The 17,500-nt window shown below is 45.5% G+C and overlaps 1 protein-coding gene across 3 annotated transcripts in view; it reads left to right on the forward strand.

Moving 5' to 3' along the window:
* LOC133535863 (kinesin-like protein KIF20A) overlaps window positions 1-17,500 on the forward strand; it is a 34,455-nt gene that overhangs the window by 6,904 nt on the left and 10,051 nt on the right. The window contains exons 4-21 of one of the 3 annotated variants that reach the window (XM_061875868.1): window positions 1,354-1,479; window positions 1,542-1,680; window positions 2,631-2,815; window positions 3,214-3,250; window positions 3,439-3,584; window positions 4,623-4,695; window positions 4,763-4,874; window positions 4,956-5,027; window positions 5,093-5,239; window positions 5,296-5,458; window positions 6,637-6,906; window positions 7,224-7,327; window positions 7,391-7,442; window positions 7,539-7,623; window positions 7,698-7,735; window positions 8,789-8,842; window positions 8,915-8,972; window positions 9,044-9,142. In XM_061875868.1, coding sequence (XP_061731852.1) covers window positions 1,354-1,479; window positions 1,542-1,680; window positions 2,631-2,815; window positions 3,214-3,250; window positions 3,439-3,584; window positions 4,623-4,695; window positions 4,763-4,874; window positions 4,956-5,027; window positions 5,093-5,239; window positions 5,296-5,458; window positions 6,637-6,906; window positions 7,224-7,327; window positions 7,391-7,442; window positions 7,539-7,623; window positions 7,698-7,735; window positions 8,789-8,842; window positions 8,915-8,972; window positions 9,044-9,142 — 1,960 coding nt within the window. Of the gene's footprint in view, window positions 1-1,353; window positions 1,480-1,541; window positions 1,681-2,630; window positions 2,816-3,213; window positions 3,251-3,438; window positions 3,585-4,622; window positions 4,696-4,762; window positions 4,875-4,955; window positions 5,028-5,092; window positions 5,240-5,295; window positions 5,459-6,636; window positions 6,907-7,223; window positions 7,328-7,390; window positions 7,624-7,697; window positions 7,736-8,785; window positions 8,843-8,914; window positions 8,973-9,043; window positions 9,143-17,500 lie in introns of all 3 variants that reach the window. The other 2 variants (XM_061875867.1, XM_061875866.1) reach the window with 2 other exon arrangements.

Here is a 17,500-nt window from a genome sequence, read left to right on the forward strand (position 1 = left end):
CACGCAACAACTATAAGACATCACGCAACAACTATAAGACATCACAGAACAACTATGACACATAACACAACAACTATGACACATAACACAACAACTATGAGACATAACACAACACAACTATGAGACATAACACAACACAACTATGAGACATAACACAACACAACTATGAGACATAACACAACACAACTATGAGACATCGCACAACAACTAGAAGACATCGCACAACAACTAGAAGACATCGCACAACAACTAGAAGACATCACTCAACTATGACACATAACACAACCACTATGAGACATAACATAACAACTATAAGACATCACACAAGAACTTTGAGACAACACAAGGTGCGCAGTGACACACGATACGAGGTGCGCAGTGACACACAATGCGAGGTGCGCAGTGACACACAATGCGAGGTGTGCACCGACACACAATGCAACGTGCGCAGTGACACACAATGCAACGTGCGCACTGACACAGAGTACAATGTGCGCACTGACACACAATACAAGGTGTGCAGTGACAAACAATACAAGATGTGCAGTGACACACAATACAAGGTGCGCAGACAAGGAGTAAACACAAGACAAAGAGTGAACACACAACGTGTGCAGTAAAATTGAGTTAACATGACCATGGTCTATCACAACCAAGTGGACTTACCATGACCATGGTCTATCGCAACCAAGTGGACTTACCATGACCATGGTGTATCACAACCAAGTGGACTTACCATGACCCTGGTCTATCACAACCAAGAGAACTCACCATGACCATGGTCTATCACAACCAAGTGAACTCACCATGACCATGGTCTATCACAACCAAGTGGACTTACCATGACCATGGTCTATCACAAACAAGTGGACTTAACAAGACCATGGTCTATCACAACCAAGTGGACTTACCATGACCATGGTCTATCACAAACAAGTGGCCTTACCATGACCATGGTCTATCACAAACAAGTGGACTTACCATGACCATGGTCTATCACAAACAAGTGGACTTAACAAGACCATGGTCTATCACAAACAAGTGTACTTAAATGACCATGCTTTATCACAAACAAGTGTACTTACATGACCATGGTCTATCACTAACAAGTGTACTTACATGACCATGGTCTATCACAAACAAGTGGACTCCAAATGACAATGGTTTATCACAAACAAGTGGACTTACTATGGCCATGGTCTATCACAAACAAGTGGACTTAACATGACCATGGTTTATCACAAACAAGTGGCCTTACCATGACCATGGTCTATCACAAATAAGTGGACTTAACATGACCATGGTTTATCACAAACAAGTGGAGTAACCATGACCATGGTCTATCACAAACAGGATCAGGACTGTGTGACCCTGGAGGGACCAAACACGGTGGTCCTCAAAGCTCCCAGGACCAGTCAATCCACCCGACAGGGCGACAAGCTCCTCCCACAAACTGCTCAAAAGTTTACCTTCACACAGGTAATCACTCACACACACACTTTCTCCTGATCAACATGTGAGATGATGTCACTTCCTGCCAGGTGTTTGGGCCAGATGCTAGTCAGAGGAGAGTCTTCGAGGGCTCAGTCCATGGTTTGGTGCAAGATGTTCTGCAAGGAGAAAACTGTCTGGTGTTCACTTACGGAGTCACCAATGCTGGCAAAACCTTCACCTTCCTGGGTGAGCAACACATGATGCACTGACTGTCTGTGTGTGTACAACATGATGCACTGCCTGTCTGTGTGTGTACAACATGATGCACTGCCTGTCTGTGTGTGTACAACATGATGCACTGCCTGTCTGTGTGTGTACAACATGATGCACTGCCTGTCTGTGTGTGTACAACATGATGCACTGCCTGTCTGTGTGTGTACAACATGATGCACTGCCTGTCTGTGTGTGTACAACATGATGCACTGACTGTCTGTGTGTGTACAACATGATGCACTGCCTGTCTGTGTGTGTACAACATGATGCACTGACTGTCTGTGTGTGTACAACATGATGCACTGCCTGTCCGTGTGTGTACAACATGATGCACTGCCTGTCTGTGTGTGTACAACATGATGCACTGCCTGTCTGTGTGTGTACAACATGATGCACTGCCTGTCTGTGTGTGTACAACATGATGCACTGCCTGTCTGTGTGTGTACAACATGATGCACTGACTGTCTGTGTGTGTACAACATGATGCACTGCCTGTCTGTGTGTGTACAACATGATGCACTGACTGTCTGTGTGTGTACAACATGATGCACTGCCTGTCTGTGTGTGTACAACATGATGCACTGCCTGTCTGTGTGTGTACAACATGATGCACTGCCGTCTGTGTGTGTACAACATGATGCACTGCCTGTCTGTGTGTGTACAACATGATGCACTGCCTGTCTGTGTGTGTACAACATGATGCACTGAATGTGTGTGTACAACATGATGCACTGAATGTGTGTGCACAACATGATGCACTGCCTGTCTGTGTGTGTACAACATGATGCACTGCCTGTCTGTGTGTGTACAACATGATGCACTGCCTGTCTGTGTGTGTACAACATGATGCACTGCCTGTGTGTGTACAACATGATGCACTGAATGTGTGTGTACAACATGATGCACTGACTGTGTGTGTCCAGGTCCTGACCATGACAGTGGTCTGCTGCCCAGGTCTCTGTGGGCCATCTTCAACAGCATCCAAGGTCGTCTCTACACTCGCTGTGACCTCAAACCTCAGCGCTGTCGAGACTTCAGCCGACTGACTCCAGATCAGCAGACAGCTGAGAGCAGCAGCAAGAAGAACCTGTTGAGGATGTTTAAAGAGGTGACATGTACACACCACCTGGTGGACCTTGTCTTCTCTCTGCATGTACACACCACCTGGTGGACCTTGTCTTCTCTCTGCATGTACACACCACCTGGTGGACCTTGTCTTCTCTCTGCATGTACACACCACCTGGTGGACCTTGTCTTCTCCCTGCATGTACACACCACCTGGAGGACCTTGTCTTCTCTCTGCATGTACACACCACCTGGTGGACCTTGTCTTCTCTCTGCATGTACACACCACCTGGTGGACCTTGTCTTCTCTCTGCATGTACACACCACCTGGTGGACCTTGTCTTCTCTCTGCATGTACACACCACCTGGTGGACCTTGTCTTCTCTCTGCATGTACACACCACCTGGAGGACCTTCTCATCATCTTCTCTTCTCTCTGCAGAATCACCTCACCTCTGTTCGCTCAACTTGTCTGGACAGTGAGTGTCTTCTTCTGCTTTTGTGTGTGTGTGTGTGTGTGTGTGTGTGTGTGTGTGTGTGTGTGTGTGTGTGTGTGTGTGTGTGTGTGCATGCGCGTGTGTGTCTGTCTGTCTGTGTGTGTGTTTGCATGCATCACTGCTTGGTGTGGGAGTGAAAAACCCACTGTAATAATAGTGTGTGTGTACAGGCTCGTCTCTCAGCTCTGACTGCAGTGTAAACAGTGTGTGTGAGAGCAACAAGACCTTTCTGGACGTCCCATCGAATGTTGGCTTCTCAGTTTGGGTTTCATTCTGTGAGATTTACAAGGACAACATTCATGACCTACTGGAGCAGGTGATACACCTACACCTTTTGTAATGATACACCTACACCTTTTGTAATGATACATCTACACCTTTTGTAATGATACACCTACACATTTTGTAATGATACACCTACACCTTTTGTAATGATGCACCTACACATATTGTAATGATACACCTACACATATTGTAATGATACACCTACACCTTTTGTAATGATACACCTATTGTAATTGTACACCTACACTTATTGTGATACACCTACACTGATTGTGTTACACCTCCAGTAGTGACATGTTTGATCATGAAAAAGCATCAAACACCTTTACCACATGTGTCTTAGAGGAACATCAACATTTTATTTCCAAACATCTCCTGGGAAAATATGTTCGTGTCAAATTTGTCTACACGACAATAACTCATCTACTCCATGTTATACACTTTATGGATTCAATACATTGTAAGGTTTCCTCCTGCCATTTTTTCAATATTTCCAAAAAAACATTTCTGTAGATTATAGTTGAGACTTTTGTCAAGATGGCTGACATTACTTCTTCCTTGATAGTACATAAAGTATGAGAATGTGTGAGCTGCTGGCAGCTCTTCTTGACTTATGTAGTCATCTCTTATTTGTTGAGATATTTACACCAACTTTGCAGAGAAATCTTTTCTGTCATCTTCTTGTCCATCCATCACTGTCGCGTTATTTGATTGATCATGAAACCGGTGGGGCTCCTTTAATGAGCCTGTGCTGCAGATCTGGCAGTAGCAAAACAAACAAAACAGAAGTGTAAAAAAAGTTTGCTGAAGAGATATACTGTGGACAACCTGGCAGGGGGCGTGGCCACCTAAGTGCTGCAATTGGAGAAAAAAAGGCAATATTTTCAAATGCAGGGAAAACGTGATACTGCCTCTAAAATGTTTATGATGTCATTGTTCCAAGTACTAGACGTGGTATTTTGTATCTGTTGTGAAAAGAAAAATAAATAGGTCGAAATGCCGAATTCAATCAGTCTCTCTACTTCTTGATGTCACATGCTGATAGGTGTGTGTGTGCGTGTGTGTTCAGGTGCCTTTGAGACACGTCAGGAGGACGGTGCTGCGAGTGTCTCAGGACGTGAAAGGAAACTCCTTCATCAAAGGTAACAAGCTCCGCCTCCTGCCTGCAGCGGAGGGACTTACAGGGACATTTTGGCCACGTGTGTGCAGACCTGAAGTGGATCCAGGTGAGCAGCTTGGAGGAGGCCTACAGGGTGATGAAGATCGGAAAGAAGAACCAGAGCTTCTCCTCCACCAGACTTAACCATCTGTCCAGCAGGAGGTGAGGCACTTTCTGTTCCCTCCATCTAGTCACGCCGGCGCCAGACCCTAGTCGTTACCGGCGGCCATCTTTGTTTTGCAGCCACAGCATTTTCTCCATCAGGATCCTGCGGGTGGAGGACAGTGGCGTTCCCAGAGTCCTGGGCATTAGCGAGTGAGTGACACGCGGCCAGAGATTGTGTAGCAAGCTCCTGTGTGTGTGTGTGCGTGTGTGTGCAGGCTGGCCTTGTGCGACCTGGCCGGCTCCGAGCGCTGCTCCCGCACGCACAACACAGGAGAGCGCCTCAAGGAGGCGGGAAACATCAACAACTCCCTCTTGACACTTGGGAAGTGCATCAACGCCATGAGGCTCAACCAGCAGGCCAAGTATGTTGTGTGTCTGTTGGTCACCTGACAATACTTTGACCTTGTGACCTGTGCAGGATCCAGCATCACATTCCCTTCAGGGAGTCCAAGCTGACTCATTTCCTGCAGTTCTTCTTCTGTGGTGCCGGCAAGGTGACCATGGTGGTCAACATCAACCAGAGCGCAGCCTGCGCGGACGAGACGCTCAACGTCCTGAAGTTCTCTGCCCTTGCCCAGAAGGTGCTGATCATTGTCATGTCCAAAAGTAGCACAAGTCCAGTCAGATCTACACTTCTTGCAGAAAACAATCAATCACATGACAGGGAGTCCAGATAAAAAGCAGCTAACAACAGTGTCTTAAAGGGCAACTGGAGGTGTTTTGGACAAGACCTGGAAACATCAACTTGCTACTTTCTCCAAACAAGATGTTTGGAATTTTTGATGTCAGCAGATTATCCACATGAAGCAGAAATTTACCCAGAATGCTTTGCAGGGGTCCACCATTGTAGTCTGATGTTCTTTTCCTCCCTCTTGTTGTGGGGAAGACTGGCTCGTACATGCACATGTATCCTCCGCTGTTGCCATTTAAAATACAAAGTAGACGCGTTATGGAAGATAAAAAGTACAATATGTGTAACTCCCTCCAGACAGCACTGACACAATGGCTTTATTGAAGGCTTTCTTTCCCTTCAATTCACCGTGAAAACTGTTAATAAAACACGTTACAAACCTAAAAATAATAACATGCACAGCATGTGAATCAAACATTTCACCGAAGTAAAACACAAACAGAAATGACAAACAAATACCTCATTGGCCTGCATGCTTCTTTTAGGAGGAAATTGTGATCTTCTGGCTCTTATAACCCAAACGCTGAAAGTCCTTGTGACACTTTTTCGTCCTTGTTACCATCAGTCGCTCTCTTTATCCCTTCTCATTGCATCAAACAAATGTTCACGCGTACCCGGAAGCAGCTTCCTTATATCCCTTCACAGACCAATCGAGACACTTCAAAACAAAAGCATGCCCACAAACTTAACAAAAGGGCATGACATGACATTTTAACCATATTAACTTAAATAAAGCCTTCTTATGAACTTTTATGCATTTTTATTTAAATTTCCTTTTATGAAATTAACTTACTCAGTTTTTAGAGAAATAAAACAAATTACAATAATTATTAGTCGCTACAGTTACAATATTTGTAAGACAAAGTAGTGTATAGTTGTAACTTATATCTGTCAGTAGACACCTTATAGAAGATAAAAAGTACAACATTTGTAATACAAAGCAACAGTTGTACTTAGTATTGTGTTCCATGCTACAGAAGCTGCTGTTTGATCTAGCAAGACTGAAGCCATGTTGAGCACTCTGAATAGTGATGCCCTCAGTCCAGCAGGTCTGTGTGTGTCATCTAGGTGGTGGTGTTGAGCAACAGGCCCGTCAGCCTGGATGCCTCCTCCCACAGGTCAGCCATGGAACTGTCCATCATCATCGACCAGGCCGAGCCACGCAGGACGGGGGGCCGCAAGAGCTCGCTGCTGGCTTGGGAGAGCGGTCTAGAAGATGTGGCGGAGGACGAGGACGGTGAAGGGTGGGACCAGGAGGACGAAGAGGACCAGAGTGAGATGGAGGGAACGGTGCTGGAGGCGCAGGAGGGGAACAAGACCTTGGAGGACCAGCAGATGGTAGGAAGGTGTCAAAGTCAGACACAAAACAGCAGCACTTGGAAGACTTTCACCTCTCACCTACGTGTGTGTGTGTGTGTGTGTGTGTGTGTGTGTGTGTGTGTGTGTGTGTGTGTGTGTGTGTGTGTGTGTGTGTGTGTGTGTGTGTGTGTGTCTTTAATACCTGTGTGTGTGTGTGTGTGTGTTTGTCTTTAATACCTGTGTGTGTGCGTGTGTGTTTGTCTTTAATACCTGTGTGTGTGCGTGCCTGTTTGTCTTTAATACCTGTGTGTGTGTTTTTAATGCGTGTGTGTATTTAATACCTATGTGTGTGTCAGTCGGACAAGGAGGCCGCCTTGCGTTTAGTTGTAGAGGCTCAAATTCGAGAAGAGGTCAGCGCAGAGTTCAAGGAGCTCTTCATGAAGATGGAGAAAGACTTCAGGTGAGCACCTTGAGCAAGGCAGCAGCAGCACACTGCAGGTGTGACTATGTCTGCTTGCATCAGCGAGCGTCTGGAGAAAGAGCGGGAGATCCTGGAGGAGCGTGCTGAGAAGAAGGTGCAGATCCTGCAGAACCTGTCCAGCAAGACTCGGGACTTGTCCAGCAGTGAGGTGAGCAAGTCACATGACCCAGCTGCTGATTGGCCTTTCAAGGAGGTGCTGGTGGGAATGATCGGCTCAGTGAGCCAAGACCTGGACCGGATCAGAGCCGACGCCGAGACTGTGCACCGATGTCTGAGTGAGCACCTTGTAGGTTGGCTCACACTGCAGCTGTAAACATGACCTTTGACCCCACGTGTGCTTCCCCTGCAGAGCTGGAGCCACAGTCATGTGACCTGCAGGCCAACAAGGTGTGCTTAGTGAATGTAATAAGGATGATGATGATGATGATGATGTCATACACAGCACGTGCACGCCAGCTGAGTGAATGTGATGATGATGATGTCACACGCAGCACGTGCACACCAGCTGAGTGAATGTGATGATGATGATGATGATGATGTCATACGCAGCACGTGCACGCCAGCTGAGTGAATGTGATGATGATGATGTCATACGCAGCACGTGCACGCCAGCTGAGTGAATGTGATGATGATGTCATACGCAGCACGTGCACGCCAGCTGAGTGAATGTGATGATGATGATGTCATACGCAGCACGTGCACGCCAGCTGAGTGAATGTGATGATGATGATGTCATACGCAGCACGTGCACGCCAGCTGAGTGAATGTGATGATGATGATGTCATACGCAGCACGTGCACGCCAGCTGAGTGAATGTGATGATGATGATGTCATACGCAGCACGTGCACGCCAGCTGAGTGAATGTGATGATGATGATGTCATACGCAGCACGTGCACGCCAGCTGAGTGAATGTGATGATGATGATGTCATACGCAGCACGTGCACGCCAGCTGAGTGAATGTGATGATGATGATGATGTCATACGCAGCACGTGCACGCCAGCTGAGTGAATGTGATGATGATGATGATGTCATACGCAGCACGTGCACGCCAGCTGAGTGAATGTGATGATGATGATGTCACACGCAGCACGTGCACGCCAGCTGAGTGAATGTGATGATGATGATGTCACACGCAGCACGTGCACGCCAGCTGAGTGAATGTGATGATGATGATGTCATACGCGGCACGTGCACGCCAGCTGAGTGAATGTGATGATGATGATGTCATACGCGGCACGTGCACGCCAGCTGAGTGAATGTGATGATGATGATGTCATACGCAGCACGTGCACGCCAGCTGAGTGAATGTGATGATGATGATGTCATACGCGGCACGTGCACGCCAGCTGAGTGAATGTGATGATGATGATGTCATACGCAGCAGGTGCACGCCAGCTGAGTGAATGTGATGATGATGATGATGTCATATGCAGCAGGTGTACGCCAGGACGTGTGAGGTGATGGACAGGTGGCAGCAGGAAGACACACAGGTATTAGACCCACCCCCCTCTTTGGTGAGCAGTTAGAAGACAGCACTGAATCAAGTCTTCTTTCTTTCCCAGAGGGAGAGTCTGGACCCTGAACAGGAAGAGGAGGGAGGAAGGCACAGCACCAAAAGAGGTAAGACGCTGGTGACGTGGAGCGCTAAACCTTAAACAAGCTGCTGTTTGAACCCCGCACTCTTCTCTCAGAAAAGCCCAGTCAGGAGAGCAGGGCGCAGTTGGAGGCGGAGCTAAAGCGCCAGCAGGAAGAAGTGCAGAAGTTGAAGAAGGAGGTGCAGAAGTTGACAGGTACTGTGTAAGTGTTGAAGAAGGAGGTGCAGAAGTGGACAGGTAGTGTGTCAGGTTTGAAGAAGGAGGTGCAGAAGTGGACAGGTAGTGTGTCAGGTTTGAAGAAGGAGGTGCAGAAGTGGACAGGTAGTGTGTCAGGTTTGAAGAAGGAGGTGCAGAAGTGGACAGGTAGTGTGTCAGGTTTGAAGGAGCAGAAGTGGACAGGTAGTGTGTCAGGTTTGAAGAAGGAGGTGCAGAAGTGGACAGGTAGTGTGTCAGGTTTGAAGGTGCAGAAGTGGACAGGTAGTGTGTCAGGTTTGAAGAAGGAGGTGCAGAAGTGGACAGGTAGTGTGTCAGGTTTGAAGAAGGAGGTGCAGAAGTGGACAGGTAGTGTGTCAGGTTTGAAGAAGGAGGTGCAGAAGTGGACAGGTAGTGTGTCAGGTTTGAAGAAGGAGGTGCAGAAGTGGACAGGTAGTGTGTAAGTGTTGAAGGAGCAGAAGTGGACAGGTAGTGTGTCAGGTTTGAAAAAGGAGGTGCAGAAGTGGACAGGTAGTGTGTCAGGTTTGAAAAAGGAGGTGCAGAAGTGGACAGGTAGTGTGTCAGGTTTGAAGAAGGAGGTGCAGAAGTGGACAGGTAGTGTGTCAGGTTTGAAGAAGGAGGTGCAGAAGTGGACAGGTAGTGTGTCAGGTTTGAAGAAGGAGGTGCAGAAGTGGACAGGTAGTGTGTCAGGTTTGAAGAAGGAGGTGCAGAAGTGGACAGGTAGTGTGTCAGGTTTGAAGAAGGAGGTGCAGAAGTGGACAGGTAGTGTGTCAGGTTTGAAGGTGCAGAAGTGGACAGGTAGTGTGTCAGGTTTGAAGAAGGAGGTGCAGAAGTGGACAGGTAGTGTGTCAGGTTTGAAGAAGGAGGTGCAGAAGTGGACAGGTAGTGTGTCAGGTTTGAAGAAGGAGGTGCAGAAGTGGACAGGTAGTGTGTCAGGTTTGAAGAAGGAGGTGCAGAAGTGGACAGGTAGTGTGTAAGTGTTGAAGGAGCAGAAGTGGACAGGTAGTGTGTCAGGTTTGAAAAAGGAGGTGCAGAAGTGGACAGGTAGTGTGTCAGGTTTGAAAAAGGAGGTGCAGAAGTGGACAGGTAGTGTGTCAGGTTTGAAGAAGGAGGTGCAGAAGTGGACAGGTAGTGTGTCAGGTTTGAAGAAGGAGGTGCAGAAGTGGACAGGTAGTGTGTCAGGTTTGAAGAAGGAGGTGCAGAAGTGGACAGGTAGTGTGTCAGGTTTGAAGAAGGAGGTGCAGAAGTGGACAGGTAGTGTGTCAGGTTTGAAGAAGGAGGTGCAGAAGTGGACAGGTAGTGTGTCAGGTTTGAAGGTGCAGAAGTGGACAGGTAGTGTGTCAGGTTTGAAGAAGGAGGTGCAGAAGTGGACAGGTAGTGTGTCAGGTTTGAAGAAGGAGGTGCAGAAGTTGACAGGTACTGTGTAAGTGTTGAAGAAGGAGGTGCAGAAGTGGACAGGTAGTGTGTCAGGTTTGAAGAAGGAGGTGCAGAAGTGGACAGGTAGTGTGTCAGGTTTGAAGAAGGAGGTGCAGAAGTGGACAGGTAGTGTGTCAGGTTTGAAGAAGGAGGTGCAGAAGTGGACAGGTAGTGTGTCAGGTTTGAAGGAGCAGAAGTGGACAGGTAGTGTGTCAGGTTTGAAGAAGGAGGTGCAGAAGTGGACAGGTAGTGTGTCAGGTTTGAAGGTGCAGAAGTGGACAGGTAGTGTGTCAGGTTTGAAGAAGGAGGTGCAGAAGTGGACAGGTAGTGTGTCAGGTTTGAAGAAGGAGGTGCAGAAGTGGACAGGTAGTGTGTCAGGTTTGAAGAAGGAGGTGCAGAAGTGGACAGGTAGTGTGTCAGGTTTGAAGAAGGAGGTGCAGAAGTGGACAGGTAGTGTGTAAGTGTTGAAGGAGCAGAAGTGGACAGGTAGTGTGTCAGGTTTGAAAAAGGAGGTGCAGAAGTGGACAGGTAGTGTGTCAGGTTTGAAGAAGGAGGTGCAGAAGTGGACAGGTAGTGTGTCAGGTTTGAAGAAGGAGGTGCAGAAGTGGACAGGTAGTGTGTCAGGTTTGAAGAAGGAGGTGCAGAAGTGGACAGGTAGTGTGTCAGGTTTGAAGAAGGAGGTGCAGAAGTGGACAGGTAGTGTGTCAGGTTTGAAGAAGGAGGTGCAGAAGTGGACAGGTAGTGTGTCAGGTTTGAAGGTGCAGAAGTGGACAGGTAGTGTGTCAGGTTTGAAGAAGGAGGTGCAGAAGTGGACAGGTAGTGTGTCAGGTTTGAAGAAGGAGGTGCAGAAGTGGACAGGTAGTGTGTCAGGTTTGAAGAAGGAGGTGCAGAAGTGGACAGGTAGTGTGTCAGGTTTGAAGAAGGAGGTGCAGAAGTGGACAGGTAGTGTGTCAGGGTTGAAGGAGCAGAAGTGGACAGGTAGTGTGTCAGGTTTGAAGAAGGGCGGCATAGCTCAGTTGGTAGAGTGGCCGTGCCAGCGACTTGAGGGTTGCAGGTTCGATTCCCGCTTCCGCCATCCTAGTCACTGCCGTTGTGTCCTTGGGCAAGACACTTTACCCACCTGCTCCCAGTGCCACCCACACTGGTTTAAATGTAACTTAGATATTGGGTTTCACTATGTAAAGCGCTTTGAGTCACTCGAGAAAAGCGCTATATAAATATAATTCACTTAATTCACACACAAGGAGGTGCAGAAGTGGACAGGTAGTGTGTCAGGTTTGAAGAAGGAGGTGCAGAAGTGGACAGGTAGTGTGTCAGGTTTGAAGGACCAGAAGTGGACAGGTAGTGTGTCAGGTTTGAAGAAGGAGGTGCAGAAGTGGACAGGTAGTGTGTCAGGTTTGAAGGAGCAGAAGTGGACAGGTAGTGTGTCAGGTTTGAAGAAGGAGGTGCAGAAGTGGACAGGTAGTGTGTCAGGTTTGAAGAAGGAGGTGCAGAAGTGGACAGGTAGTGTGTCAGGTTTGAAGAAGGAGGTGCAGAAGTGGACAGGTAGTGTGTCAGGTTTGAAGAAGGAGGTGCAGAAGTGGACAGGTAGTGTGTCAGGTTTGAAGAAGGAGAACCAGAAGTGGACAGGTAGTGTGTCAGGGTTGAAGAAGGAGGTGCAGAAGTGGACAGGTAGTGTGTCAGGTTTGAAGAAGGAGGTGCAGAAGTGGACAGGTAGTGTGTCAGGTTTGAAGAAGGAGAACCAGAAGTGGACAGGTAGTGTGTCAGGGTTGAAGAAGGAGGTGCAGAAGTGGACAGGTAGTGTGTCAGGTTTGAAGAAGGAGGTGCAGAAGTGGACAGGTAGTGTGTCAGGTTTGAAGAAGGAGGTGCAGAAGTGGACAGGTAGTGTGTCAGGTTTGAAGAAGGAGGTGCAGAAGTGGACAGGTAGTGTGTCAGGGTTGAAGGAGCAGAAGTGGACAGGTAGTGTGTCAGGTTTGAAGAAGGGCGGCATAGCTCAGTTGGTAGAGTGGCCGTGCCAGCGACTTGAGGGTTGCAGGTTCGATTCCCGCTTCCGCCATCCTAGTCACTGCCGTTGTGTCCTTGGGCAAGACACTTTACCCACCTGCTCCCAGTGCCACCCACACTGGTTTAAATGTAACTTAGATATTGGGTTTCACTATGTAAAGCGCTTTGAGTCACTCGAGAAAAGCGCTATATAAATATAATTCACTTAATTCACACACAAGGAGGTGCAGAAGTGGACAGGTAGTGTGTCAGGTTTGAAGAAGGAGGTGCAGAAGTGGACAGGTAGTGTGTCAGGTTTGAAGGACCAGAAGTGGACAGGTAGTGTGTCAGGTTTGAAGAAGGAGGTGCAGAAGTGGACAGGTAGTGTGTCAGGTTTGAAGGACCAGAAGTGGACAGGTAGTGTGTCAGGTTTGAAGAAGGAGGTGCAGAAGTGGACAGGTAGTGTGTCAGGGTTGAAGAAGGAGGTGCAGAAGTGGACAGGTAGTGTGTCAGGTTTGAAGAAGGAGGTGCAGAAGTGGACAGGTAGTGTGTCAGGTTTGAAGGAGCAGAAGTGGACAGGTAGTGTGTCAGGTTTGAAGAAGGAGGTGCAGAAGTGGACAGGTAGTGTGTCAGGTTTGAAGAAGGAGGTGCAGAAGTGGACAGGTAGTGTGTCAGGTTTGAAGAAGGAGGTGCAGAAGTGGACAGGTAGTGTGTCAGGTTTGAAGAAGGAGGTGCAGAAGTGGACAGGTAGTGTGTCAGGTTTGAAGAAGGAGGTGCAGAAGTGGACAGGTAGTGTGTCAGGTTTGAAGGTGCAGAAGTGGACAGGTAGTGTGTCAGGTTTGAAGAAGGAGGTGCAGAAGTGGACAGGTAGTGTGTCAGGTTTGAAGAAGGAGGTGCAGAAGTGGACAGGTAGTGTGTCAGGTTTGAAGGACCAGAAGTGGACAGGTAGTGTGTCAGGTTTGAAGAAGGAGGTGCAGAAGTGGACAGGTAGTGTGTCAGGGTTGAAGGTGCAGAAGTGGACAGGTAGTGTGTCAGGATTGGTGGACATTGCAACACAGAAGGAAGAATACAACATGTATAAAATATATCCATGTCTCATTTGTGGTGATCATAGACAACTTCTCCAGGACCTTGGAGACAATGACTGATTGTTAGCATGCTTCTATACTATCTGTCATCTTTTATCACCTACTTATACTATGTTATGTTTTATTACTATCTGTCATCTTTTATCAACTATTTATATTGTGATGTTTTATTACTATCTGTCATCTTTTATCAACTATTTATATTGTGATGTTTTATTACTATCTGTCATCTTTTATCAACTATTTATATTGTGATGTTTTATCAACTATTTATACTATCTGTGATGTTTTATAAAGTATTTCTATTATCTGTGATGTTCATCACTTATTGAAAACTATACTCTGTTATGTTTTATCAACTATTTAAAACAAGGAGTAAATATACTTCACTGTAGGGTTGTACGGTATATTGCTACTAGTATAGTATTGGTATACTAATAAAACATTGTGACATTGCTGGTTTTAGGAGCACAGGAGCATGTTGGGCAGCGCACACACACTGAGTACTTACAAGCAGACACAGAGTGTAGACAGAAAAGGGAGAATGGACGCATTTTGGTGTAAAAAGTCAAGATAAAGGTGAAGTTCTAACACTGAAACACCCTCAGGAAGAGCTGCTTTAAGACATGCAGCTAACATCCATCCACAGGGTTTTAGCTACTTCTAAATCACTAATCCTGGTCTCAGTGGCAACAAATAAAGTAAGTTTCTTACAAGTACCATTATCACTGCAGGATGAGGACTAGCGAAACATGCTTCACTACACAGCGTAGGAGGATACAATAGCTCACCATCGTCACAATGTAAACAAACGCTATGGGTGGATCTACACCTGACATCCACTGTAATGATACCAAGTACATACTACTATGATTACATCAATATTTTTTATCATCACAAAATTGTTTCCCTTTTTTTAAAATTCATATTATGTTTATAAAGTCAGTAAATATGTCCCTGGACACATGAGGACTTTGAATATGATCAATGTATGATCCTGTAACTACTTGGTATCAGATCGATACTTAAATGTGTGGTATCATCCAAAACTAATGTCAAGTATCAAAGAAAAGAAGAATAAGTGATTATTACATTTGAACAGAAGTGTAGATAGAACATGTTAGAACAGAAAATAAGCAGATATTAACAGTAAATGAACAAGTAGATGAATAATCATTTTTTTACAGTTTGTCCCTCATAATGTGTAGAAAATAATAAGTAGATAAATGACACAATATGTTCTGCATTTGTCAGCAGACTAATTAGGAGTCTTTGTTTACTTACTACTAAAAGACAAGTTGTCTAGTATGTTCAACATTTGATTTATTTACAATAATAAATGTTTCATGTACCCTAAGATTTTTAGTTACAATAAAGACAAACATGACTGTTTTGTGCTTCCCTTTATTTAGAAAAGTATGGAAATACATTTTGGCACCGAAATGTTGGTATGGGACAGTCTTGGTTCATTGTAAATGTAACTTCCTATGGTGATCATTCTCAGCTATCAAGGATGAAGACAATGTCAACAAAATAGTAAAATCACATTGAAAACTTCACAATAACATCTTTAAATCATGAATGTGGAAGAAGTGCTTCAAGAAGTGTATGGAAATAGTGCAAAGTGTGAAAATGTAAAACATAGAAACCTGAGAAGAACTATTTTCTGCAGGTTTAGTGGCAGGAAGTTACAGCAGTGCTCTAAAGGGTGAGCTAAGGTGTTGTGGTGCCTTGCATCATGTACAGACCACATGCGCTCCCCTTTGATGCACAATTTCTTCATTTTCACTTTCTCTTCTCACTCTGTGCCAAGTTGAGAGTTGATACTGTCACCTGATTGGTGTCACACGATTACCAACCAACCTTGCTTCCATACTTCCTCTCTCTTCCCACCAAGAAAGGAAAGTACCTATGGAACACATTGTTTATTGATACAGATCAGGTGTCCATCACGATACTTATTGATATCGTTTTTTCGCTGTTTCAATCCAATCCAATCCACTTTATTTATATAGCACATTTAAACAACAATAACGTTTCCAAAGTGCTGCACAGCCATGTTAAAAACAATTGTAAAAAAAAAAACAGAGTCTGTTGGTCTCAGACTCTGGAACACGTTACCAGCTGACTTACGGACTGTCACACATTCACATTAGTTGAAAGTCTGGAGATTATGGTCACACTTTTTGTGACGGAAGGCACTTTGTGTTTGATGATTTGAATGATGAGTGTTTGTGTCCAAGTTTAAATGTCACATTGTCACTTGACAATCCTCATTGTGCTGGTAGAAAAATGTCCCCTGCAGAGGACCTTGCTACTCAGGAAGTGAGGAGACCCCAAAGAGAACAGCTGCAGTAGGAATAAATAGGATTGTGTTCAGCTACAGTGAAAAAACAACAACAATGAGATGCTGGAGTTGAAGTGAAATGCTGACAGAATGTAGTATAAATGGAAGAATAGTTGGAATGTTGGAATGCTTTGAATAGCTTGAAAAATGTGGCAAATGTGCAACTTGGAAAAATGTCCCACTCATTTCAATGGGAATTTCCTGGAAATCCGTGATTTTTTTGGAATTATTGAAGGAGAGCACGTCATTCCTGAACAGGCTGAATAGTTTGAAGTTGGAACAGTTTGAATGGATAAAAAGATGTGGGAATTGTAGAACTTTGAAAAATTGATAATTCATGTTGAATTGGGAAAATGTCCCTAAAAACGGGGAATTATAGGGAATCTGGGGTGTGTTTTTTTAGAATTGTCGAAGTCCAGCACACAATTCCTCAATAGGCTGAATATTTTGAAGTTGGAACAGTTTGAATCGGATACAAAATGTGGGAATTATGAAATTTAGAAAAATGTCCCATTCTTTTCAATTGGAATTTCATGGAAATTTGGGAATTTTGGGGAAAGCAGGAATTTCTTTGAAAATGGTGGGAAAAAAACTGAACGTTCTGAATGAGTTTTTGATTGATTGACTGATTGAAACATATATTAGTAGATTGCACAGTACAGTACATATTATGTACAATTGACCACTAAATGGTAACACCCCAATAACTTGTTTAAGTCGGGGTCCACCTTCATCAATTCATGGTACAAATATATACTATCAACATAATACAGTCATCACACAGGTAATTCATCATAGTATCCATCCATCCATCCATTTTCTACCGCTTATTCCCTTTCGGGGTGCGGGGGGCGCTGGCGCCTATCTCAGCTACAATCGGGCGGAAGGCAGGGTACACCCTGGACAAGTCGCCACCTCATCACAGGGCCAACACAGATAGACAGACAACATTCACACTCACATTCACACACTAGGGCCAATTTAGTGTTGCCAATCAACCTATCCCCAGGTGCATGTCTTTGGAAGTGGGAGGAAGCCGGAGTACCCGGAGGGAACCCACGCATTCACGGGGAGAACATGCAAACTCCACACAGAAAGATCCCGAGCCTGGATTTGAACCCAGGACTGCAGGAACTTCGTATTGTGAGGCAGACGCACTAACCCCTCTGCCACCGTGAAGCCTCATCATAGTATATACATTGAATTATTTACATTATTTACAATCCGGGGGTGGGATGAGGAGCTTTGGTTGATATCAGTACTTCTGTTATCAACAATTGCATCAACAGAGAAATGGACATTGAAACAGTGTAGGTGTGACTTAGTAGGATATGTACAGCCAGCAGAGAACATAGAAATACATTTGATTATTTACATTAGGTTATTTACAATCAGGGGAGGTGGGATGTGAATGGAGGAGGGTATTAGTAAAGTGTTGAAGTTGCCTGGAGGTGTTGTTTTAGAGCGCTTTTAAAGGAGGATAGAGATGCACTTACTTTTCCAGCT

The sequence above is a fragment of the Nerophis ophidion genome, linkage group LG17 (assembly GCF_033978795.1).
Source record: "Nerophis ophidion isolate RoL-2023_Sa linkage group LG17, RoL_Noph_v1.0, whole genome shotgun sequence".
Classification (NCBI taxonomy): Eukaryota; Metazoa; Chordata; class Actinopteri; order Syngnathiformes; family Syngnathidae; genus Nerophis; species Nerophis ophidion.